This window comes from Centropristis striata, chromosome 23 (genome assembly GCF_030273125.1).
Source record: "Centropristis striata isolate RG_2023a ecotype Rhode Island chromosome 23, C.striata_1.0, whole genome shotgun sequence".
In the NCBI taxonomy this organism is placed as follows: Eukaryota; Metazoa; Chordata; class Actinopteri; order Perciformes; family Serranidae; genus Centropristis; species Centropristis striata.
In genome coordinates, this window is record NC_081539.1 from 5446225 (window position 1) to 5470931 (window position 24707).

General features: G+C 37.8%; 2 protein-coding genes across 4 annotated transcripts in view; both read right to left on the reverse strand.

Moving 5' to 3' along the window:
• The window catches only part of tnikb (TRAF2 and NCK interacting kinase b), a 98250-nt gene extending 89089 nt beyond the window's left edge, over positions 1–9161 (reverse strand). For both annotated transcript variants that reach the window (XM_059327181.1, XM_059327180.1), the window contains exon 1: positions 8567–9161. In XM_059327181.1, coding sequence (XP_059183164.1) covers positions 8567–8674 — 108 coding nt within the window. In that variant the 5' untranslated portion in view covers positions 8675–9161. The remainder of the gene's footprint in view (positions 1–8566) is intronic.
• Positions 9162–20570: 11409 nt separating this feature from the next.
• The window catches only part of pld1b (phospholipase D1b), a 41704-nt gene continuing 37567 nt past the window's right edge, over positions 20571–24707 (reverse strand). For both annotated transcript variants that reach the window (XM_059326805.1, XM_059326806.1), the window contains 3 exons: positions 23595–23748; positions 22297–22414; positions 20571–21217 (listed from right to left, as the gene is read on the reverse strand). In XM_059326805.1, coding sequence (XP_059182788.1) covers positions 20993–21217; positions 22297–22414; positions 23595–23748 — 497 coding nt within the window. In that variant the 3' untranslated portion in view covers positions 20571–20992. The remainder of the gene's footprint in view (positions 21218–22296; positions 22415–23594; positions 23749–24707) is intronic.

The window sequence follows — 24707 nt, forward strand, 5'->3', positions numbered from 1 at the left end:
GGCTCCTGTCACTCAATATAATCTCTAATTATGTGTCTTTTACATGCTCTTATAATAACCTGGTTGCAGTTCTGCAATAATGAAGTTATAAACAACAACTAACCATTTATAAACCAGGTTTCTAATGAGCTTCTTCTGTGGGATCACGTGCATGACAGAGACTGTTGCACTGAGAAACTAGTCCTTATATTCAAAACAATTAATTGCAAAGTCTAAATATTTGCTTCCTTTGGGTTAACTAATCCTGTATTTATATATATTTCACCACTTTTCTAGCAGGGAACTGAAGCTGTAATCTAGGCTTTCTTAACAGCTACCAGACTCCATTGACAAAAACAGCAATTTTACCTTTAGAGTGGCTCGTCTAACAAATACCGCCATCTCATCCGGGTAATTTGTTTTTTATTGTGAGCCTTTCCGAACCGGACTTAGCAGTATAATCTGGGCTGTGATTTCCACCTACATTACTGCTTGTTTTGCTAAGACTGAGTGGATGTTTCCATTTTTTTTAAAAACCTGGACAATAGTGCTGCTGGAGTTTCTGCTCGTTTCAAGATTTCCACTAAAACAGACAAAAATAATGATAATAATCGAGGAAACCTGGATGAAGGCCAGCAGGTGAATTCACACACACCCACATGCTGATTAAACAAACAAAAAACATAAAATGAGCAAAAAAAAGACTTATTTTTACCGGAAAAGATGTAAAAATTACACAAAATTACCAAATAAATGACCACAAAAGACACACTTAGCAAAAGACACAAAATTACAAAAAAAGGTGCAAAAATCACACAAAATTACAACAGACCCAAAAATGACCAAAAAAAGGCACAAAATGACCAAATAAATGACCACAAAAGACACAATTAGCAACAGACACACAAAATTACCAACAAAAGGTGTAAAAATCACACAAAACTACAAAAAAGACCGAAAAAAGACACAAAATCACCAAAAATTTGGTAAAATGACTAAATAAAGTCACAAAATTACCCCAAAAATTACCAACAAGACACAATTAGCAAAAGAAACACAACATTTCCAACAAAATTTGTAAAAATTACACAAAATTGCAAAAAAGACCCAAAAATGACCAAAAAGTGACCAAAAGAAGACATGAAATGACCAGAAGAGACACAAATCTACCAAAACAGATGTAAAATTACTAAAGAAAGTCACAAAATTACCCAAAAATGACCAACAAGACACAATTAGCAAAAGAGAAACAACTTTGGGATTAGAACACTGACATAAATCGTGCACTCGTAATGAGACCCGCGCACACGCAAATCAAACAACCGCGCGCATATTGTTCTTTCGATCGCTTTCAAATCACTCGCGAGTTATTTTGTGTCCTGCATCTCTGCTCCCTAGAGCAATATTGAAACTGCGAGGAGGAAAACACCGCAGTCCACTCGCAAAACTTTCTTCTGCTCGTGCGTGAGTGTGTTTTTTAGTGGGCGTGGGGCCAATCACCATTGTACCGAATATAATTGGTTGAACAACTTTGCCTATTAGACAGCAAGGTATGGCAGCTCCACTAGGACAAACAGGACAAACCTCACAGCCCTGAACACCTGAATAACACATATTGTGATTTGGTTCTATATATTGCCTTGACTTGAAAGTTTGCAAAATGTCACACAGAGCAATGTACTTCAATATGCTTGTCTGAGCGCTGTCGTTTGTTTCCTCCATCGTTGACATGTGACAGATGTTTGATTTGTGTGCACGTGGGTCTCATTACGAGTGTATGATTTATGTGTGTCTATCCCATAAACAACATTACCAAAAAAAGATGTAAAAATTACAAAAAAAACAACCCAAAGATACCAAAAAAATGACATGAAATTAGACAAAAAACTCAAAGCGAGAACACGCACACACACACACAAGAGATAATCTTCAGGCTGATTAAAATTCAATAACACAGATCTTGATCTTTAAGCATACCTGTGTGTTTGGTATTAGTGTGTGTGTGTGTGTGTGTGTGTGTGTATGTGTGTGTGTGTGTGTGTGTGTGTGTGTACAGCAGGCCACAGGAGAGTGTTGGGACTATAACAGTGGAGCCTCCTGAAGGGGATTAGCTTAAAAAGCAGTGTTCCTTTTCACTCAAGGTCAAACAGAAGCACATCTAATCCTGGAAGACACACACACACACACACACATGCATGCGCACACACACACCTGTATATGCCCGTTAGAGCCCTTACCAACAGCAGGACCACATGCATTTATGAAAAACACCAGCAAAGAAGAAAGGAGGATGCAAAATGGAACCAAGGTCCAAACTGCAAGTCGCTAACAGCTAACAGCTAACAGGCTACAGTGAGATTTCTCATTGACATTTAGCACAAAAGCATGAAGTTAAGACTGTGTGAGTGCAGATATGAAACAAGTCTAACAAGTCTGTCAGATTAGTTACAGCAATTACTGCAAAGGAAATTTAACATACTGTTCCATTTCTAAACAATTGGAAACTTGGAACTCGTTTTTAATTAAACATCACAGAAGCTCGTTGGAAAAAAGATTCCTAAAGTTTAGATTTTTCTGAGTAATAAAACATTTTCCTCCATTATTCACGACTGTTGCTGGACAGGAATGTCAATACTTAATTTTTTTTTTAATTCTTGCTTTCTAACAAATCTGTTCATAGTTTAGGAAAAAGATAAATTATGCAAAATAAATTGTGTTTTTATTTATGCATTAAAATCGTATTTCTGCTGAGCGGCCACTTAGTGTAGACGCTGCACTTGCTGAGAAATAATAATAATTTCTCATAATTTCTCAGTGCCACTCCATCTTTATTTTCCTGTACTTTATTAGAAGAGGAAAACGAGGCTAAATGTTAAAATAATTATGCTTTTTTTTCCTGAGATTAATCTCTGAGCCACTGCAGGAGTTTTTGCATGCAGTGGATAATTCAGACAGACAGTTCGGGGCTTAAGGGCAAAAAAAAAAAAACAGTCCTGGCGACGTGCATTTCCATATCAGTGGTGCGGGTAATATGACTAACAGCTGGTTTGTTTACAAGCTGTCTGATTGTCTGACCTCTCCGTGTTCCTGACCATCCTGACATCTCCGCCGCGGAGCTGCGACCGGAACTAACAGACCAAAACAAGGTTGTTTTCTCTGAGGAGAATATTAAAAAGCACTTTTTCTCTCCTGAATCTCACACACAATGGAAGTAAATCTACCCAAGCACAGCTTTGAGGTACTTGTACTTTACTTCATTGATTGTTTACATTTTCTGTAACTGCACTGCAAAAAAGCCATCTTGTGTTTTTTGGCCTAAAACAGTGATTTAAGTTGGTAAAACTTGGAAATATAAATTATTGACATTTAGGGCAATAATGTAAGTTAGCACAACAAAGGAAGCCAGTTGTCTGCTCAAAAACAAGTTGGTGAGTTGTTGTTACTTATATCTTTAAGTTGGGGTTCAAAACAAGGGACAATAGTTCTGATAACTCTTATTTCTTTATTGTGAAATGCGGGAAAGCGGTGAAATTCGGTCATTAGCGAAAGCTAGCGGCTAACTGATGCTAGCGGCGCTGCTTGTTACAGCTACAAGAGTAGCCATTAGCGTATCAATGCTAACTCAAAATTGGGGTTGCAACATTAACTGACATTTCATAGCAGCGTTACAATCGTGCCAATTCAGCACATTGCAGAAGTTAGCAGAAGTAAGGATTAAAAGTTATTACAATGTCAAATTATAAGTTCAAAAATCTGAATTCAGAGTTGAGCAAACTCAAAAACAAAACTTAAAATATTAAGTTTAATTGTCCAACTTAAAATTTTATCGAAGTTTGTTGCCTTGAAATTTGGAGTTCACCCAACTTTTCTTTTTTTGCAGTGTGTATACTTCTACTCATTTACATACATTTTAGAGGCAAATAATGTATTTTTTACTCCACTACATTTAGCTACCAGCTTTAGTGTCTTTTAGAGCGCTTACACAACCCAAGTCTGTTTGGTTCCTTGAGTGAAATTGATACATTTTTGTATTTAGTCTTTTTTTTCACATTGCAGAAATGTAAGTGGACCAAATAAAACAGAAATATTTGCAGAGGGGTGTGTACGAAGGTGGAGGGCTGGAAATCTACTCGCACTATTATTTCTTATTGGTTGAAAAGTTGGCAGTAATAAAACATAAATAAAGCAACATGGAACCTAGCGCAAACTGAGTTTGTTTGATTCTAGCGGCTGTAATCTGCAATCTGTAATGTGGAGAGAATTGATCAGAAGGAGCTCCTGTTGAGGCTCCGGGTCGTTAAAAATGTGTTCCACAAAGGAAATATTAAGTTATAATTCTGAGAAATCTGCAATGACAGATTATCTTTAGTTCAGTGGTAGCCTACAGAGCGGAACTGAAGGACACAACATCTTGTTGAACAAGACGGCAGCCTCTCCAGTAGCTCCGCAGCACCGAGTTTTAAACTTTCTTTACTATTTCTCTACTCATTCTGTCATTTTGCACATTTATGCTAGTTTTTAACTTTATTCTATTCTATTTTATGTATTGGTGTTGCTGGAAGTGCAATTTAAATAAATAATACATTTTTCATCCATCCGTCCATCCGTCCATCCTTCCATCCGTCCATTCATCCATCCGTCCATTCGTCCATCTGTCCATCCATCCTTCCATCCATCCATCCATCTGTCCGTCCGTCCATTCATCTATCCATCCATCCCTCCATTCATCCGTCCATCCATCCATTCGTCCATCCGTCCATTCGTCCATCCGTCCATCCATCCATCCGTCCATCTGTCCATTCATCCATCCATCCGTCCATCTGTCCATTCATCCATCCGTCCGTCCATCTGTCCATTCATCCATCTGTCCATTCATCCATCCGTCCATTCGTCCGTCCGTCTGTCCATTCATCCATCCGTCCGTCCATTCATCTATCCATCCATCCATCCATCCATCTGTCCATTCATCCATCCGTCCATTCGTCCGTCCGTCCGTCCGTCCATTCATCTATCCATCCATCCCTCCATTCATCCGTCCATCCATCCATCCATCCATCCATCCATCCGTCCATCCATCCATCCCTCCATTCATCCGTCCTTCCATCCATCCATCCTTCTTTCCATCCATCCCTCCATCCATCCATCCATATCTACAAATGCCATCTTTATAATTGTATCTGTGTACATCTCACCACGCAGCTGGCCCACAACCCATTGTGTTTTGGTTCATTTCCTTTAATTGGGTCGGATTCTGGTCAGATTACATTAACAGTGAATCAAACCGCACTAGGATTTGTTTGGAACCGGACCGAGACCCTCAGCAGGTGGTCTGATACTGGTTGTTTTGGTCCAAACCAGAGTACGATTGGAGTGTTCACAAGCAACCGAACGAACCATAACAAGGATTTAACAGCACCAGAGTTAGACTGAAACAGACTCAACTCTGGGTTGTGACGGTGCCCTTAGAGCCTGACAGATATATCTTTTGACTGATATTATGGGACGATATTGGCCTCAGTATCAGTGTACAGCTGCATCTCACTAAACTAGAATATAATAGAAAAGTTTATTTATGTCAGTAATTCAATTCAAAAAGTGGAAATAACACATTATATAGATCCATTACAGACAGAATGAAACATTTCATATCTTAATCCATTTAATTTCTTCTAATTATAATGATTATGGCTTACATTAAATGAAGACCTAAAATTCAGTCTCTCAAAAAAAAAATGTATTGTGACAAAAGGCCAATTTTAAAAAGTATGTTTTTTTAAGATGTAAATGTTGGCCTCTGAACAGTATGTCCATCTATATGACTCAATACTTGGTTGGGGCTGTTTGACTTGAACTACTGGAAATAATGGACTTTTTATCATATTCTAATTTATTGAGGTGCATCTGTACATGCTGTCTGATATGTGCAGTTATGAACACCTTTTATACACAATATATATTGCAGAAAATGTAGCTTGGTGTGATTTATAAATTATGTTTGCCATTCATTTTTATTATTATTTTTTTAATAGCCAGCAATTGACTGAAACTGAACAGTAATGATGATTATTTAGCTTTTTATTATCTTTTTTTTTATCAGTTATCATTCATGCAATTGGATACGCTGCTTGTATAATGTATAATAATGTTAAATATTATTTAATATAGCTGCATGTTTATAAAGTAGCTCTCTGGGTTCATTTGCAGAGCGTTGAAAAACCAGTACACCATCCTCATAAAAAGGTCTTTTTTCATTCCAAGCTCACAAAAAATTATACATCAGCCACCAAATCGGTTATTGATTAATTTTCCCACTCTAATATCAGTATCTGCATCGGTCTCAAAAACCCCACATCGGTCGGCTCTTGTAAGTTAAAAAACTTTAAAACAATTATGCATTTTTACAAATTAAACCACATAAAAGTTTATTAAGTAGTAAAGATGAGCCAGTTAAATGCTGCTTACATTAATGCATCAATAACAATAAAAAATCAAATAATATATACAGAATATATAACAATCTGAGAGGTTATTCTGCAGAAGTAGCTTTATTTTATGATACTTTAAGTACATTTTCTTGCTGATACTTTTGTATATTCTGCAGTAACTTTTGACTGCAGGACTTTTCCTTGTAGTGGAGTCATTTCACAGCGAGAACTTCTGCACGCTGCATGCAACCAGGCTGCAGAAAAGATCTGTCTTTGTGTTTTGGAAGAGACCAGTTGGCTGCACAAAGCATGCTGGGATACCTGCTGATGCAGAGCGAGCTAATCAAGTCGAGTTCAAATGAATTGCAGCGAACGTGCACCATAAATGACTTGCAACCAGCAGCACTGACATCTCATATACATGTATTTTTGCTGCTTTATGACTCCTTAAATGAAATCGTCACTACATATTCTATGGTGAGAATGATAAAAAGCAGTAATTTCCCTCCTGAGTGAGCTGCATTCTGTCTGAATCCTGACACAGAACGACAAAGACGTGACCTCTGTGTCGCTGCATCGTCTAATAATATCGTCCCTGAGCAGCGATCGGAGGACTTTAACCTCTAAGACGTCTCAGAGTGTCGGAGTGGAGGATGGAGAGGAGGAGGAACATATGGGAGGAGCAGACAGGTCAAACTGCATGAGATGATCAGAGGAGATCATTTTGGAGCATGAAACAGGAAGTGTGCTTGCGACAGGCCTTGCGTCACACTTAAATGTTTCCCCCCAGCTCTCTCTGCTCCGTCCTGGGTGACCTAATTTCTAGTTGTCATGCCACAGAGGGAAGAGAGCACGGATCCTCTCTTTTTACAAGAACGTAACGTGCACATCTTTTCTTGATCCTCCTCTCTGCCTGTCTGTCTTCATCTGCCCAACAGTGTCTGTATCTGTCACACACACACACACACACACACACAGACACACAGACATGCAGTCCCACCCGATCGATCATGTCCAGACTTGAGTGTTGCTCTGCAGGTACGACTGTGTTGCGTAAGCAGCAGGCAAAAAGGAGGAGAAAAGAAAGGAGCTGTGCAGAATAACACACACACACACACACTCACACACACACTATCACTATCTCTCTCTCTCTCTCTCTCTCACTCACACACACACACACACACACACACACACAGTCTTATGTCTCACACACACTGCATGCACTTCATCTTCAGCAGTCAAATTCCAATCAGAAACTGAGTTTAGATTTCTCTGAATGTACCATCACTCTCTCCCCCTCTCTCTCTCTCTCACACACACACACACACACACACTCTACACACACACACATTCCTCTACTGTCTCCCTTCTGCACACCTCCTGATCTCGCGTGCGCGCCCGTGCACGCGCACATCCCCACACAAACAGCCACTGCGATGCAATGCTGCTGTCGCCACAACATCACGAAATGGCGGAACTCGCTCCTGTTGCGGTTATCATCGCTATTATTCACGGTGTGTATGTGTGTGTGACAGAGAGAGAATGTGTGTGTGTGTGTGTGTGAGTGTGCGCGTGCATGTGTGCATGCATCTGTAGCCTCTGTGTGTGTGTGTGTGTGTGTGTGTGTGTGCTGTGAATCTGTCAGTGAGCAGGCAGCTTAACATCTGCCCCACATAGTACAGACAGAGCGGCCTCTATTATGCTGTCTGACGCACGCGCACGAGAGTGTGTGCACGCGCAGCAGCGGCAGCGGCAGCAGCTCAGGGCCTCATTACATCACGTCCCAATTGTTAAGAAAAAAACATCAACAACAAACAACAACAGGAGTGTCGGTGGGAGGCCACATGATCCCACATTCTGTTATCCGACCTGATTTCCTCAATCACTGGCCGCCCTGCACGAGCACTACAGCTCTCCCACACACACACACATACAGGCCACATGCACGCGCACGCACGCCACCAGCACCAGCAGCAGCAGCAGCTCCACCAGAGGAAAGCGCAGGGAGACGCATCCCTGCGCGGTGCCGGGAGAGGAGGGAGTGGGTGAGGAGGAAAGACGAGGGGTGGGTGGGGGGTGGACAGGTGCTCAACAGCCTCACACGCACGCGCACACATACACACAGACAGCAGATGCACGTGCACACAGAGGGAGACATTTACCCGTAGTGCAGACAGGTCTATCTCGTCCAGACTCCGCGCTGGGGAGTCGCTCGCCATGGTTCTCTCGGTAGATACGGGACTCAAGATGGAAGCTTCCTCAACGACCATCGACCGAGAGGTGCAGAGCGGCGGGGATGAACACACACAATCACTCCTCTAAAATAAATAAATCCCCCCTGCCCACCCCCGTAAAACAAAAAAAAAATCCCCGAAAATCCTCAATGCAGGCGGCGCGTCAGCCCGGCGGGAGGAGAGACAGCTCAGGCGGTCCAGGTGCTACATGCTGCTCGGCGCGCTCGATCCGCCGCTACATACCTCCACCTTCGACACCCCGACAGGACAGGACAGGAGAGCACTGGTGGGGGGTGCGAGGGGGGGGTGACACACGCGCACGCGCACAGTGATCGACGGAGAAAGACGGCAGCAGGAGCGCAGCAGCCGAGCGAGGCGCACTGAGAGCGAGCACACTCCGTCCGTCCTTCAGTCCGTCTGAGAGGCGGAACAGCAGCGCGCTTCCCGGGAGTGGCCTGTGAGGAGGCTGCGCTACAGACAGAGACGCCCACAATGTCACACACAGAACCACACACACACACACACACACACACCTTCAGCGTGATGGCACAAAAAAGGCCCGTTCACACAGCTGTCTGCTCCTGTATGGCAGCTTATTAGGAACAAAGTGGCGATCGATGGACTCTGAGCTGCTGCAGGTCTCAGCCTCACACCCTCAGCTGTCAGGGGCGTGCACGCGCTGGAGGGGGCGACCACCCTGACCCCCCAGGGGATATTTTCATGCTTCATTTATGTCTTAATGTGACATCAGAGGGGAGCTGAAGTGGCGGCCTCAGCGCCCTCTGATGAGCTTCACTTTGTGTCTCTCCTGAGTTCTTTATAACAACATCTGAAGCACAGAGAGGACTGTACTGCAGCTCTGAAGGTCTTTCCAACTGTTTGCATGGAAAAAATATTACATCTGCTGCACAATCCACAATATAGAATATTTATTTCTAGTTTGTTATCCATGCAGCTGCAAACTGACTTTTAGTTTTGGCTCTTTTTGTAAAACACAACTATAACAAACTGATATATTGCACTGGATGGCTGCAGAACTTTTCCTTCCTGTAGCTGCCACTTCAAGACATATCTGAGTCTTCAGTGCAGGGGGCGTGGCACTTGGAGATTACCTGTGGCCCCTCCCACCTTCTGGATCCATCATCCAATAGATTTGAAATCCTATTTCACCTGTTCCAGGTAAAATCAATCCCAAAACTGTGTGCACCAGTTTGCTCCCGTTTTTAGGGTTGACCGGACATGTAAAGCTAAATTTTAGAGGCAAATATTGAACTTTTTACGCCACCACATTTAGCTGACAGCTTTAGTTACGAGATTTAACTTGAAAATTTCCATGCTTCATTTATGTCTTAATGTGACATCAGAGGGGAGCTGAAGTGGCGGCCTCAGTGCCCTCTGATGAGCTTCACTTTGTGTCTCTCCTGAGTTCTTTATAACAACATCTGAAGCACAGAGAGCAGTGTACTGCAGCTCTGAACGTCCTTCCAACTGTTTGCATGGAAAAAATATTACATCTGCTGCACAAGACTGAATATTCATCCATGCAGCTGCAAGCTGACTTTTAGTTTTGGGTCTTTTTGCAAGAAAAATATGGAAATACAACGCACAATACAACATACATTGCACTGGATGGCTGCAGAGCTTTTACTTCCTGTAGCTGCCACTTTAAGACATATCTGTCTTCAGTGCAGGGGGCGTGGCACTTCACCTTCACCTGTTCCAGGGAAGTTCAATCCCAGAACTGTGTGCAGCAGTTGTTGCAGTTTTTTAGGGTTGAGTTACATGTAAATCTACATTTTAGGGGCAAATATTGAACTTTTTACACCACTACATTCAGCTGACAGCTTTAGTTACGAGATTTAACTTGGAAAAACTTTAAAATGATTATGCATTCTTATAAATTAAACCACATACCAGTTTATTGAATAGTTAAAACCAACCCTACCTTAAAAGTAAAATGCTGCTTATGTACTGCAAATGCATCAACAATTATTAATAATAATAATCCAATAATATATACAGAATATATGACAATCTGAGTGGGTTCATTCTGCATAATGAGCACTTTTAATTTTGATACTTTAACTACATTTTGATGCTAATATTTTTGTGCTTTTACTGCAGTAAGTTTCTAATGCAGGACGTAAACTCACAGAGTGGTATTAGTACTTTTACTGCAGTAAAGTAATCTGAATACTTCTGCATGCTGCATGCTACCAGGCTGCAGAAGAGATCAGCTACAGTTCATTGTGTATTGGAGGCTGCAAAGCATGCTGGGATTCCACCATAAATAGCGTGCAACCAGCAGCCATGTGTGTATAAACCTCAATATTTCACCAGACGTCTCATGTTTACATTTATATATCATCAGGGGATTATCAAACATAAGGTTCAGTGGAGACGTTGGTGCAGTCGTCTCTTTGATTTATATTCTGTCTAAGCTATGATTTCTGATGTGTAATTTATTCTATGTAATGTTTTGTCTCTTATCTGAACCCTGAGTCTGTAATAAAGCTTTGATGAAGTGTTAAAAAGCCAGCAGAGCTGTTCAACACACCACCGTTTCTGCTGAATTAATAAATGTTTGGCTATGTTTGTCTTTGTCCATTTTGACCGACTTTGTTCATCTAAAGATTTAATTATTCCAGTGCTCCAGCCTCTTTATTCCCTTTGAATAAACTTTAATTTGGGTTCATGTTGTTTAGGGAAAAAAAATCTGTTGCAACTTTAATTGAAAGCGTGCAGCATGTGTGGAATATTAATACTCCTTCACAATAAAACGCCACCTTGTGCTTCTCCATTTTGATTCTTTTAAAGTGAAGTTGCAGCAGTAGGAAACGTAATACAGCACTGTTACACTTAAAAAACAAGATAAATGATCTAACACTTCTAAATCTAAAGTTTTTTTTTATCTTGGTAAGAAACAAATATTTTGCAGTGCACTCTGCTCGGGTCGGTTCATCGCTGCTTGCAGCTTTCATTTATCTTGTTTTAAGAGTTAATTTCTTCTTTTAAGTGTTCAACATGCTTATTTCTAGATTTAACATCTTAATTTAAGAAATCTTGTCAAGTGAAATTATCTGTCCATGCAGCAAGAGAATTTCTCTGATTTAGTGTTTTTATCTTGTTTTTAGACACATTTTTTGCAGTGAGGACTCGTACCGCTGATACTGGACTGAATAATAATCGAAAGAAAAGAGTGTAAGAATAATGTGCACGTACCAGGCAGCTTTGTGTTTAGTTTGCTTGCATTTGTTTTAATTGTAGCAAAAAATTGTTAATAAAAACTTAAGTGACAAAAAAAAAAGTTAACTTCAACTGAGCTGCACACGCCAGTCCGTAGAAACGCTACATAGACAGATTTTTTTTTATAAAGGATGGTTACAAAAGCGTTTGAAAATCATCTAAAAAACCTCCAGAAGAGCTCTGAGCTCTGCAGGTGCACTCCAAACAAACACTACCATACTGCTTCATATGCCAGGGAAAGAGTTAGTGTGCCTGAATTCATGCAAAATGCTGCATCTGGTCGTATTTTTGCAGAATTTTGCAGAATGTTTTTCTAGTTATTCTGACCTACAATCCTCTGCAGCATACACAATGTGGGTCAAAGTTCAAGGGGGATTGTTGCAATGAAATAGTGTGTCAGAACTGCATTCATAAAGCATGCATCAGTCTAATTAGTCAGAGCAGCTGCAGGAAAAATAGAATTCCCTGCATAAAAAGTCCCTCTTTTCATTTACACACTGACTTTAACCTCCCCAGGAGCCTGCACCTCTAACCCTAAACCTAACCTGAACTGTACCTGTGTTTCACCTTTGTACAGTAACTCCACCCCTGTGAGCTGGAAACAACTTAAGAATGCGTGACTCTTTATTCCAGCTGGCTCTCCAGGCCAACAGTCAGTCTGCATGTGGAGGTTTCAGAGCGTGCAGGGACACATTTGTAAACACACGCTTGAGGGCAAAGTCGTGGCTTCACACGCAGCGCTGTCACTGTTCTCTGACAGACTCTCCACACCTTGACTAGAGGAGCTCCTGACTCACCTGCACGACACACCCTTAATCTGCTCTGAGGATCATATCTGCAGACATTCAGCAGCTTTGCACATCACGAGGAGCTGTGAATGAGCAACACAACTCCTCAGAACAACTGGAAACATCCTCCGCCAGGTTTCAGCCTGCTGTGCACGCACTCAAGTCTCAACAAATTGTACAAGTGAATCATTCCATCAGTGGAAAAACAGCATGTAATTCCACTTAACAAGCAAGTTTGAAACCGTAACCAGCTATTAATAATAATGTGTCCATCTATTATGTCTCAGTACGTTCTCAGGACACACCTGAACCAGTGATGTCATGCCGACATGCAGCTATGTCTCACACACACACACACACACACACACACACACACACACACACACACACACACACACACACACACACACACACACACACACACACACACACACACACACACACACACACACACTCACTCACTCACACACACACACACACACACACACACACACACACAAAACAACCTCTTCTTCAGTCTGAAAACATTGAGTCTGACGCATGTTTAAAGCCTATAAAATTACCACAAAAGAATGTCTTTTGAGTTTAATGTCTGGACTTTACTTTTTTAGTTTTGTTAAATTCCTGCATGCCATAGACACTCAACAGCTGAGCCAAGACAAGCTGATATTACTGTCTGACATCATTTCAGGCTACACTAACAGTCAGGCTGCTTAGGACCAAATTTTGAGAAGAATGGGGACCCGTCGGACAAAAGCACCACATTTTTCCACATGATCTACATCTCCATAACTTTAGGATCCGAGATGGCAGCCATATAAAGTCTATGAGAACCAGTATATCTTCCAAGCCACTTAGAAGGTCAATCTTGGTGTTAAAATCTAAATTTTCTCGGTCAAGGAATCGTTTAAAGCTATTGAGAATATCACTTGATGATTATTTGATCAAATAAATATGTTAATTTTGGCCATGAATTTACGTAATATCCAACTCAGTTCCTAAATGATCGGACATATATTGACATAAAATAACAAAATGAACATATCTTTTGGATCAAATAATCATCACAATCATTTCTTTGTAATTTCAAAATGTATTTATATGATTTAAAATGCATAATAAATGAATTCATTTAATTTCCTAATTACTTTTCCTCATCATTGGTTTGTCTTTTTCTTTTACATGTATTTATACTTGTTTTTAAAAAATATATATATTTTCAAATGAAAGTAAATGTATTTTTTTATTTCATTTAATGTTCCCTATTTTCTGTTGTCATTTATGTATTTATACATTTTGAAATATTAATTTTAAAATAAATCTTTTTTAAAAAATCATATAAATGTTTAATGCCCACTTTTATTTTTGGGGTCATTTTTACATACATCTATGTAGTTATATATGTTTTAAAATACATGAAGAAATAAATGTAAAAATGTATTCAAAAGAATATACATGTCTTTTGTCATTTTAAAATGTATTTATATGATTTAAAATGCATTCAAAAATGTTTGATTATTTTTTATTAATAAAAAATACATTTATTTAGTTTTTTAAATGTATTTACACTTGTTTTGAGATAAATAAATATTTTTAAATGAACAAATATTATTTTTTAGTTTATTTAATTTTCCCTATTATTCTTTTGTCATGCTTACATTTATTTATGCATTTATGCATGTTTTAAAATACATAAAATAAATGTAATATATATATATATATATATATATATATATATATATATATATATACACACACATTTTTCGTAATTTTTAAATATACATACATACATATATTCATTTTTCCTGATTTCTAAATGTAAAAGCATCTAAGTTTCTAATTAATAAAAAATATATTTTTTTAATTTTCCCCATTATGTTTTGTCTTTTTTTCTTCTTTTTATTTTTTTTACATGTATTTATACTTTTTTAAAATAAGTAAATACTTTTAGATAAACAAATATTATTGTTTAGTTTATTTAATTTCCTATACGTATATAGTTAGGTAAAAAGTGTAATAGTTGCCCATGAATTGTAGAAAATCTACCACTCAGTCCTCAGTCATTCTGAGACTCAGATTGTGTGTCTTTGGCGCCCCCCAGCGGCTGATGTGAGAGCTGCAGGAGGAAGCGATTTGAGGTGTTGGAGGTTTTCTGAGGACAAAGCTGTTTTCATTTGCATTACTGACATGTTTTTCATTTTGGTGCCAGCGTGATAAAAAAAAACCTGTTTACAGAGTGATGGAGACAAGAGAGAGAGAAATATTCAGCGAGAAGAGGAAGCAGGATGATGACAGTGAGAGGTGTTGTGATGGATTCGGCAGACACAAAAAAAGTGTTTTCATTTACTGAAATATTCCTGTGGGGACTTTTATCTTCAGGATCTGAAGCATATGCAATTGGCCTTTTTGCACAAAGATCCTGAATATATAAAAGTTTATTTTTACTTGTGTGCTCACTCCAGCAGCACACACTCTGGTCCACGCTGATATTTCACAATAAGATCAGATACTGTGTGACTATTTAGCAGAAAATAAAAATAGAAATTAAATAGAAATATTTAAATAATTTAGGGTGTTAATGGGGTTTCCCCCCAGATTTTAACTGAAATTCTCTTAGTAATTTTTTATTTTATTTTATGTGCCTGGAATATAATAATAATAACAATAATAATAATACATTTTTAATAAATCCATTAATAATAAAAATAATAATACTTGTTATAAAAATACTTACATTTTTAAAATAATTATTTAGAATCATTTATTATTTTTAAAATTAATACATTATTATTATATTATGGCAGGGAGGGTCCAGATTATTTTCTGAAATCCTCTTTTTAAAAATAAATGATTATCTTTCTTTAGTTTTTATGTGCCTGAAACATTGTAATAATAATAAGAAATAATAATAAGAAGAATAAATACATGAAGAATAAAATAATAATACTTGGCATAATAATAATTTTTTAAAGATAATTTATTATTTTTAAATAAATCATTTAGAATTATTTATTATTTTTAAATTAATATATTATTTAGATAAGCTGAAAATTAAAACTTTTTTAACCTAAATGTAAAGAAAAGATATTTTTTAAAGAACTTTTTTTTTGTGCACATATGCAACTTTAAGACCTTAAATATAGTGGTTTTTAAACAGTAAGAATTAAACTTGGCCCACATTTACTTCCATTCATTGAAGATATTTTCCCATTTTCCAGAAAGAAAGACAGACGCTCCCTTCAAGAATCAGAGGTAACAAACGTTGAGTAATTGATATACAAATTTGTCATTTTGTGGGTGAATTATTTCTCCAAGTACAGAACTTACAGTAAATGTATTTTGTTACTTTGTGAGTGAAGAAGTGGTGCAGGTAAAGCCATGACGCCTTATGAAGAGCGAATCGTTTAATGACTTATTATAACATGATTTATTTACTCCATCATTTCACAAAAAGCGACACATGACGCGATGCTGCAGATCATTTAAGGGGTCGCCACAAGAAAACAACAGTCTGTGCAAATAGTGCATTTTTTCATAGAGACACAGTGATTAAAGCCAGACAGAGAAAAGAGGACAGAGGCCTATTTACATGTGAACTGCATGTCTGGAACTATCTGAAACAACCATTATATCCACATCTGTGGTTTAATTTCAGTTATTTCTAATGCATAGAATATTTTCCCGTCCAGATCAACTTGTTTGCTGATGATGTCGTCCTGTCTCTGTAAGGTGATTTCATTTTTTCCTTGTTTTTCAGCTTCAGGCTGGCATTGCACACAACAGCAAACATTTTATCTGCCTTTTCAGACGACTTAACTTTGTTGAAATTTGGGGGAAGCTGCAAATAATCCAGTTTTTTTCTGAATTCATCACGAAGATTAAGAACATGCACCGGAGCAGGAGGTAGAAACACAGGGAGGTAGAGAGGAAGATTAAAAAGAAGAAGAGCACATTTAAGGTCCCATTTTCCATAAATATTTAACAGTAAAGAAGCTCCAGGTGCGTCTGGTAGACAGGCACACTGTTTATATCTCCCATGGCTTTTTAAAAAGGCAACCGTGCAGCTTGCAGGGTTCATGCTCTCTATCGGTAATGTTTCGTCATGCTGTCAGCTGCAACGATCGCCTCGAGTTTGTTTCTGTCAAACTTACAGCACAAAACAGAAACATCATGCAGATCACTCACAGGAAGACACTGACGAACATTTAGGCTGCGTTCCAGACATGTCGGAAAACCAGAAATCCAGAGATGAATCAATAAGTTTAACAGTGTGACACCATTGATTCTAACTTTTTTAAATAGCTGTATTGCAACAAAAACCTCTGTGATGCACTCAAAAAAATATTTTAAAGGTATACTATGCAACTTTGCACCTTTTCCCAACTTCAATTAAATAAAAATCCCAGTAACACTCTCGCTTTAGAAAGAGCTGTCTCCGTTTGGGGCTCTGCCTTGATAAAATTGTGTATTTTCAGTGCCGTGTCTTTTTTCATAGCTTCGTGGACGCTCAAAAATGACACGGAAAAACAGTTAAGTGCAGGGTTTCTGCAGAGGAATTATCAGAAACCTTTTGTGCATCCCTCGAACATGACATTAAAAATGCATGCATAATTATTGGGTATTGCAACTGCATTTTTTTTCTCAAAATCCTGCATACTATACCTTTAAACCTGCAGTAATGCATTGGTGTTTTATTACTTCAGGGCAGCGGAAACAAAGGCGATAAAGGTGTAATAAAATATGCACTTACAGCTGCAAAAACCTAACCTAAAGTATTTGAAAGGTATACTATGCAGTTTGTCAACGCAACATTAGAATGTTGCACCTTTTCCCCGCTCCAATGAAATTAAAATCCAAGTCACACTCTCGCTTCAGAACGAGTTGTGTCCATTCGGCGTTCTGCCTTGATAAAATTGTGTTTTTCCCAGTGCTGCGTCTGCTTCATGGACGCTCAAAAACAACATGAAAACAGCAAAATAAAAGGAAAAGAAACAGTTAAGTGCAGGGTCTCTGCAGATGAAATATCAGAAATATGACATTAAAAATACATGCATAATTATCGGTTGTTGGTTTCAATACTCGGCTATTTATTCCTAACTTGATAAATGCTTCATAAAGTGGGTAGTTCTTCTTGTAAAATGTTGCAGCTTGCATGGAAACTCGTCAGGTAAATTTGGCTTGCAACTGCATTTTTTTCCTGGCCCTCAAACTTTAAGCACCCTGATCTATACATGTTGGTATAAGGGAAAATCCTGCATAGTATACCTTTAAACCTGCAGTAATGCATTGGTGTTTTACTTCTTTTTGGGGCAGCAGCAAAATCCTCTGAGTTGCACTTAAAATTATTTTAAAGGTATACTATGCAGTTTGTCAATGCAACATTACAACTTTGCACTCCAATGAAATTAAAATCCCAGAAAAAAACAGCAAAATATTACATTTTGTGCATGCATAATTTTTGGATGTCAGTTTCAATGCTTGGCTACCTATTCCTAACTTGATCCATGCTTCATAAGGTAGGTAGTTCTTCTTGTAAAATGTTGCAGGTTGCATGGAAAATTTTGCTTGCAACTGCATTTTTTTCAGCCCTCAATTCTTTGCTTGTTCCTGAAATTGGCACCAAAACTCTAAGCACCCCTGGTCTATAAATCCTGCATAGTATACCTTTAAACCTGCAGTAATGCATTGGTTTTTTTTACCTTCAGGACAGCAGAAACAAAGGCGATAAAGGTGTAACAAAACTTGCACTTACAGCTGCAAAAACTTTACCTAACCTTGTTTAAAGTTGGCTGTTTCTTTAAGAATTTCCACCTTCAGACAATGAATAAAACGCAGCATTGTTATAAAGTTATCATGCATGAATCTGTCGAATATTATGTAGTTAAAAAGAAGAAGAAGAAGGGCAACGCCTCATTCGATTCTGCAATTTCCTGGCAGTTTCCTGGAAAGGATGTGCACAGCTGATCATCTGAATGTGCAAAAATCAGAATTGAATCAATATTTTATGGAGTAAAGTTTCAAATAGTTCTTTCCAGGAAACTGCCCTGTAAATCACAGAGCTGTGAAATAAAGCGCCACCAGAGGAACTACAAAGACCAGATCGGAGCATAAAAACAGGTCACTTAAGGCTTCATGTAGAATCCACAGAATGAGGAATGTGAATGAATGTATATATATGTACTGTATCAACATCCGGCTACAGTCTGTCATCTTTGGCACTTGTGATTTCCTGTTGGACATAAATATTAAAAGAAGGAGTTGTAATAGAAAATGGCTGGAGCTCCACGCGGCTCTTCATCCTCTTCTCTGCACCGTTAAAGTCTGTTTTAGTGTCTTTTCCACACAGAAGAGTCAGAGCTGTGTGTGTGTGTGTGTGTGTGTGTGTGTGTGTGTATGTGTGTGTGTGTGTGTGTGTGTGTGTGTGTATGTGTGTGTGTGTGTGTGTGTGTGTGTGTGTGTGTGTGTGTGTGCGCCGATGCTGGACCTTGCATAGTGTTGGAGAATGAAGGAGCGAGCCGTTTTTATGTTAATAACTTTAAAAAGGAGATGAGAGAGTAATAGCCTGGTGCGGGTGCAGGAGGAGGCGTGTCAGACCTCACAGTTGATCACTTCCATATTTTCTTCTTGTTTATCTGTAAACATGAGGCCTGGCTGTCAGGCACGGTGGAGGTAAACGCTCCGGCTGCTGCTGGTCCACTTCTCTCCGTTTTTCTGCACGGACATGTGTCTGTTTGCATGTGTGTTTAAAACAACAACGTACTTTGTGTAAATATCAGTTCTGAGAGTCTCTCCGATGTGCATTCAGTCACACTGCTGGTAAAAAAAGGCTTTGCTCACAATGATGCCATTTTAAAAGTCACATTGGCTGCAAATTTAAGTGGTAAACAGAACAACAAACTGTCTCTTTTGTGTTCAGATTGTTTATAAGTGTGGTTGCATGAAGGACTCATCTTAACCCTCTGGGCTCTATGATCAGATAATTCATTATTTTTAAATTAAAAAAACACAAAAACGAGGTCACGTGGAGCGATGCTGTCGACTTCACTCCAAATTACAGACTTGAAACTTTCTCCAGTTTCTTGTTTGACGTTCCGAGGTCACGTAAAACCAAAGATATGATCGTTTTAATCTGACAGTACAATAATATTTATTCAAGTGTAAAAGTAGGATGGGACGAGGTCTAACCATCTAACACTGTTCCTATTAATACACATGTTTTTATGGTCATTTTCTGTGTATAGTTTTATTATATTTGAATTTGACCTTTATATGTTCATATTTGCAACCTATGTTTTACATTTTTCAGAGTCGGTTTTTAAACAGTGATAGGTGTTTAAAAAAGACAATAAGCTCAATAACTTTATTTTCTCATCCTAATATGTTTGTTTTCAATCTGTTTGGTCATCTGTCTGTTTTTGTTGCCTAGGTGACGTTTAGCATCCTCTTGGATAAGAAAAATATGATCATAATGATAAAAAAAAATTTAAAAAAAGGTAGAGCTACATAAAGTTTCCTTTTCTCCAATTAAAACAATTTTCAAATCTAAATGGGTCAGACATTGTGTTTTAGATCCAAAGAAACTTTTTCTGTGTGTAGTTCAGACCAGTTTATTGTCGTCATGGAGACGGATTCATTCAAACTAAACTGAAAACATTCCTGAGACTTTCAGTCGTCTGATTCACCGTCTCAATTATCATGTTATTTTGATTTATTCTTACATATTTTATGGGTTTAAACTCACATACCTTAGCATTGTTATTAATTCATATTTATTATATTTTAGTTTATTTAATTTTTGCTTCTTTTATTGGTTTTAACTCACACTGCTTATTTTTTATTGGTCACCTGTTGGTCTTAATTGTTATTTTGAATTATTTTATTCTTACCTCATGATTTTATGTGTGTCTGTTTGGCTGTGGATCTTAATTATTTTCTTTTTCATTTATACTTATTAATGTTTTTAACTTGTGTGTGTTATTTATGTTTCTGTTTTAATTGTGTTTATTTATGTCTAATGTTTAATCCTCTGTGGTAGCTCATGCGTTATGGAATAAACTAAAGCTGTTTTTTATGAGGTTTTAACTGCACAAACACCAGGTTTTTATTATTATTACAGTTTGTTGACATTGTGTTCACTGCCAGCCATAGAGGTCTATGAAAAGTACTTTTAGAGGATTAAATTCAGCCACTATGACTTCCTAAATGGCACCAGTGTGACGTGATGAAGCGGTCAGCCTTCCACCTGCTGTGTGTGAACACATGGATCAGGAGGGTCCCCGGGCCTCAGGAGGGTCCCCCGGCCCCAGGAGGGCCCCCGGGCTCAGGTCCAGACCTCCATGGGCACCATGGCCTCCTTGGAGCCGATGGGAGGCAGCAGGTTCTGCTCGGACAGGAATTGAAGAGGAAACTGGACCAGGAAGCCGCGGATCTTCTTCAGCTCCTCTTGGGCCCGAGCCGGGTCCTCGCGGTCCAGGCCCGGCTTGGCGAGGTACCCCTCCAGCTCCAGGTTGCTGCGCACGTCGCTGGACGGCAGGCAGCGGAAAACCTGACGAGGAGGAGAGGGAGGAGAAGGAGGAGAGGGAGGAGAGGGAGGAGAGGGAGGACCAGTCAGAGAACAACTGAGAACACACAACTGCAAAATCCTGCAAAAGTTTTTGTGACAAATTCTGCACCTGCACAATCATATCAAACAGAAAAGAGATTAAAAAAACATCTTTTGTTGGTAATTTTGTGTCTCTTTTGCTAATTGTGTCCTTTTTTTGGTCATTTTGTGATTTTTTTGGTCATTTTGTGTCATTGCATGTCCTTTTTTGGTCAGTTTTTGTAATTTTTACATAATTTGCTGGTCATTTTGTGTCTATTTTGCTAATTGTGTCCTTTTTTGTAATTTTTTTGTAATTTTGTATCTTTTTGTGTCATTTCATGTCCTTTTTTGGTCCCTTTTTGTAATTTTTACATCTTTTGCTGGTAATTTTGTGTCTCTTTTGCTAATTCTGTCCTTTCTTGTAATTTATTGGTAATTTTGTGACTTTTTTGGTCATTTTCACATCTTTAATGTAATGTTGCATCTTTTTTTTGGTAATTTTTGGGTCATTTTTTGTAATTCTAACATCTTTTGCTGGTAAAATTGTGTCTCTTTTGCTAATTGTGTCCGTTTTTGTAATTTTTACATCTTTTGCTGGTAATATTGTGGTTTTTTTGCTAATTGTGTCATTTTTTGGTAATTTTTTTACTTTTTTGGTCATTTTTACATCTTTTTTTGTAATTTCATATCCTTTTTTGGTCTTTTTTTTTGTCTGTTTTTGTAATTTTTACATCTTTTGCTGGTAATTTTGTGTCTTTTTAGCTAATTGTGTCATTTTTTACTAATTTTGTGATTTTTCTTTACATTTTATTCATGCAGAACAGAAATGCCAAAATGCAGATATGAAGACTTGGTGCTTTTCTTTGGTCTTACATTATAATAAATGTAATATTTTGGAGATCAGAAATGTTGGTTGGGCAAAATAAACATTTGATAAAGTCACTTTAGGGTGTTGAAACAGGCTTTTCTTGCTGTTTTGTAGACACACAACAACCCACAGATGAATCTGTAATGAACATTATATTGATGAAACATGAGACCTTCTGGTAGATGGTGGCGTTGCGAGCGCAGGTCGCCATCCAGACCTCCTTATAGAACTGATCACTGATGGGATCAGACACGTCGATGGAGGGATCAGCATGGGCGCCCAGAATCATCCTGAGAGAGAGAGAGAGAGAGAGAGAGAGAGAGGGAGAGATAGAGAGAGGGATAGAGAGAGAGAGAGAGAGAGAGAGAGAGAGAGATGATGAAACATCGACTCTGAAACTCTGCAGGATGTTGCGAGCTGAGATATTTGGCAACAACGAGCAGACACGGTGATGAAATCTATTGGTGACTGACAGGAAAAAGAAGTTAAATAAACATCCTGAACAAGAGAGGAGGTGCATTTTTACAATGCACACAGGTCTTTTTTGGTAATTTTTATTTTTTATTTTTACATCTTTTCTCAGTAATTTTGTGTCTCTTTTAAAAAAAAATTGGAAATTTTGTGTCTCTTTCGCTGGTCATTTATTTTGTAATTTTGTGTCTTTTTTTGGTAGTTTTGTGTATTTTTTTTGTAATTTTTACCTCTTTTGTAACAATCATCATTATGATTAGGAGAAGTTTAACACTGACATGATGAAATTACATTTTAGCTGCACTTTGTTGCTGAATTTTAAATCCAAACTTAAGTCCAATGCATCGGACTATTATAACTTTGGGGCCTCTTCAATTTGTAATAAAGATCATCTGTGCTCTAAATCCTGTATGACTCTGTGAAAATTACTGATCATATGTCAGCAGTCAGCAAAATATAATATTGTTGCAATATATCCCTACCATTATCAAAATTAAAAAAAAAATAATAATTATATGTATATATCTATATTAAAGTGTAATTCATGCAAATCAAGATTCAGAAGATGCACCAGATAAATAAGTAAATAAATAAATAAAAGTAGTAATAATAATAATAATAATAATAAAATATTTTAAGTGTAATTCGTGCAAATCAAGATTCAGAAGATGCACCAGATAAATAAGTAAATAAATAAATAAAAGTAGTAATAATAATAATAATAATAATAAAATATTTTAAGTGTAATTCGTGCAAATCAAGATTCAGAAGATGCACCAGATAAATAAGTAAATAAATAAATAAAAGTAGTAATAATAATAATAATAATAATAAAATATTTTAAGTGTAATTCGTGCAAATCAAGATTCTGAAGATGCACCAGATAGATAGATAAATAAATAAGTAAGTAAGTAAATAAATAAATAAATAGATAGATAGATAGATAGATAAATAAATAAATAACAGATGAATGCATCAGGATTGAGGCTGTGTCCGTACTTGAAGCACTCGAGGCGGAGCTGCAGGGCGTATTTTCCCGCCTGGTACTGCTGGCCGTCCATCACCGAGGCAACCATCTCTGAGTCCTCCACGATCACCGCCACCTCGCTGTCCCTCTTCCCCAGCATGCTGCGGTCGTTGATGTTAGCAGAACCTACAGGAACAGACAGGAACACACAGGAACAGACAGGAACAGACAGGAACAGACAGGAAGAGGGACGGTGAGATCACAGAGTCCACCAGCAGGAGGCGCTGCAGCACCACAATACATCATCAAGTTCATATGAGTAGAAGGAGAATAAAGGAAATATAGTGCTGTTAAATATATAGAAACCTGAATTAATCACTTCAATTTCAGTCTCCACTTTCAAATGAAGGGCATTAAAATGTTATTATTTCCTTCTTATTTTATAGCATCTTATTTTTTTCTTATTTGTCTTTTATGTCTCTTTTGCCAACTGTGTCTTGTTGGTATTTTTTTGGTAATTTTGTGACTTTCTTTAGTCATTTTTACATCTGTTTTAGAAATGTTGTGTCTTTTTTGTTCATTTGATCTCTTCTTGGGGCATTTTGGGGTCTTCTTTTGTATTTTTTTGTAATTCTTACAACTTTTGTTGGTAATTTTGGGTCTCTTTTCTAATCGTGCCTTTTGCTGGTCATTTTTTTAAAATCATTTTGTGACTTTTTTGTTATTTAGATATCTTTTTTGGTAATTTTGTGTCTCTTTTGCCAATTGCGTGTTGTTGGTAATTGTTTTGGTAATTTTGTGACTTTCTTTAGTCATTTTTACATCTGTTTTGGTCATTTTGTGTCTCTTTTGTTCATTTCATTTCTTATTTTTGCCATTTTTTGGTCTTTTTGTGTATTTTTTTGTAATCTTTACATCTTATGTTGGTAATTGTGTCTCTTTTGTTAATTGTGTCTTTTATTGGTCATTTTTTTTAATTCTGTGACTTTTGTCAATGTTTACATCTTTTTTGGTCATTTTGTGTCTTTTTTTGTAGATTTGTGTAATTTTTTGTAATTTTTATATCTTTCGTAAGTAATTTTGGGTCTCTTTTGCCAATTGTGACTTGTTGGTATTTATTTCTAATTCTTTGTGTTTTTTTTTTG